Source organism: Melanerpes formicivorus, unplaced genomic scaffold, assembly GCF_026170545.1.
Source record: "Melanerpes formicivorus ecotype bairdi unplaced genomic scaffold, bMelFor1.0.p_v2 SCAF_26, whole genome shotgun sequence".
Classification (NCBI taxonomy): Eukaryota; Metazoa; Chordata; class Aves; order Piciformes; family Picidae; genus Melanerpes; species Melanerpes formicivorus.
The window spans coordinates 5,245,366-5,246,233 of NW_027142378.1; the positions used below are offsets into that span (position 1 = coordinate 5,245,366).

At 63.8% G+C, this 868-nt stretch overlaps 1 protein-coding gene across 1 annotated transcript in view; it reads right to left on the reverse strand.

Annotated features, from left to right (window-relative positions):
- Positions 1–387: 387 nt before the first annotated feature.
- The window catches only part of LOC137448828 (tetra-peptide repeat homeobox protein 1-like), a 5,055-nt gene continuing 4,574 nt past the window's right edge, over positions 388–868 (reverse strand). The window contains exons 9-10 of the mRNA XM_068153726.1: positions 787–807; positions 388–428 (exon numbers count right to left, since the gene is read on the reverse strand). Coding sequence (XP_068009827.1) covers positions 388–428; positions 787–807 — 62 coding nt within the window. The remainder of the gene's footprint in view (positions 429–786; positions 808–868) is intronic.

Here is an 868-nt window from a genome sequence, read left to right on the forward strand (position 1 = left end):
TCTAAGGGCCACGCAAGGTTGGTTCCTGTCAGCTGCCTAAAGCAGCCTCCCCTGCCCTGCTTACAGGGATCTTTGGGCGGCTGCTGGGGACAGAAGGGGACGGGAGGGGCCGGAAGGGACGGAGGGCTCCACAACTCTTCACGCAGGCCCCCAGTACGGGGCTGCTAAGCTGACGGGCCTGCCAAGAGAACAGGCTGCCATGGAGGCAGAGGCCCAGGCCCTGAACTACAGGCGGGTCACCTTGCCGCAACACGACTATAAGCGGCTTCGCTGTGTCCGTTGACTATAAGGGAGGGGCAAGCCGAGCTCCCCACCCCGCTCGAGGCACCCAAGGAGGCTGCCCGGCAACTGCCCAGAGCCCCTCTTTCCCCCCCTGGGAAGCCTAAGCTAAGCTAAGCTACGCCACACTGCAGCCTTGTCAAAGGGACCTAAAGGACAAGCAGACTCAGGCGCACAGAGTCAAGGGGGGGGCCACACACACAGCCCTTCCCAGGAGAGGGAGCAAGCTCTGGGCAGCCACTGGTGGGCAGACACTCCTTACCCCCGAGCGGGAGAGCAGAGGGTCAGACTTGGTCCCTCCAGGGGATGCATGGAGGCAGAGGGACCTCGGGATGCCAAGGGGCAAACGTTGTGACACTCCCCGAGTACAGGGGGTCACGCTGGCCACGCCGCCAGCAACCTACCGGGGCTGTTTAAAGGGCCCTCCCCTGCTTACAGGGGGGGCTGGGGTCCAGGGAGCTCCGGTTCCCCCACAGGGCTGGAGACGCTGGCACGCACCCTCCTTACAGGGTGCCAGCTCCGGGCAGCCTAAAGGAGCAAGGTGGCAAAAGGCCAAAAACAGCACAAGCAAAGGACCAAGCCCTGCTTA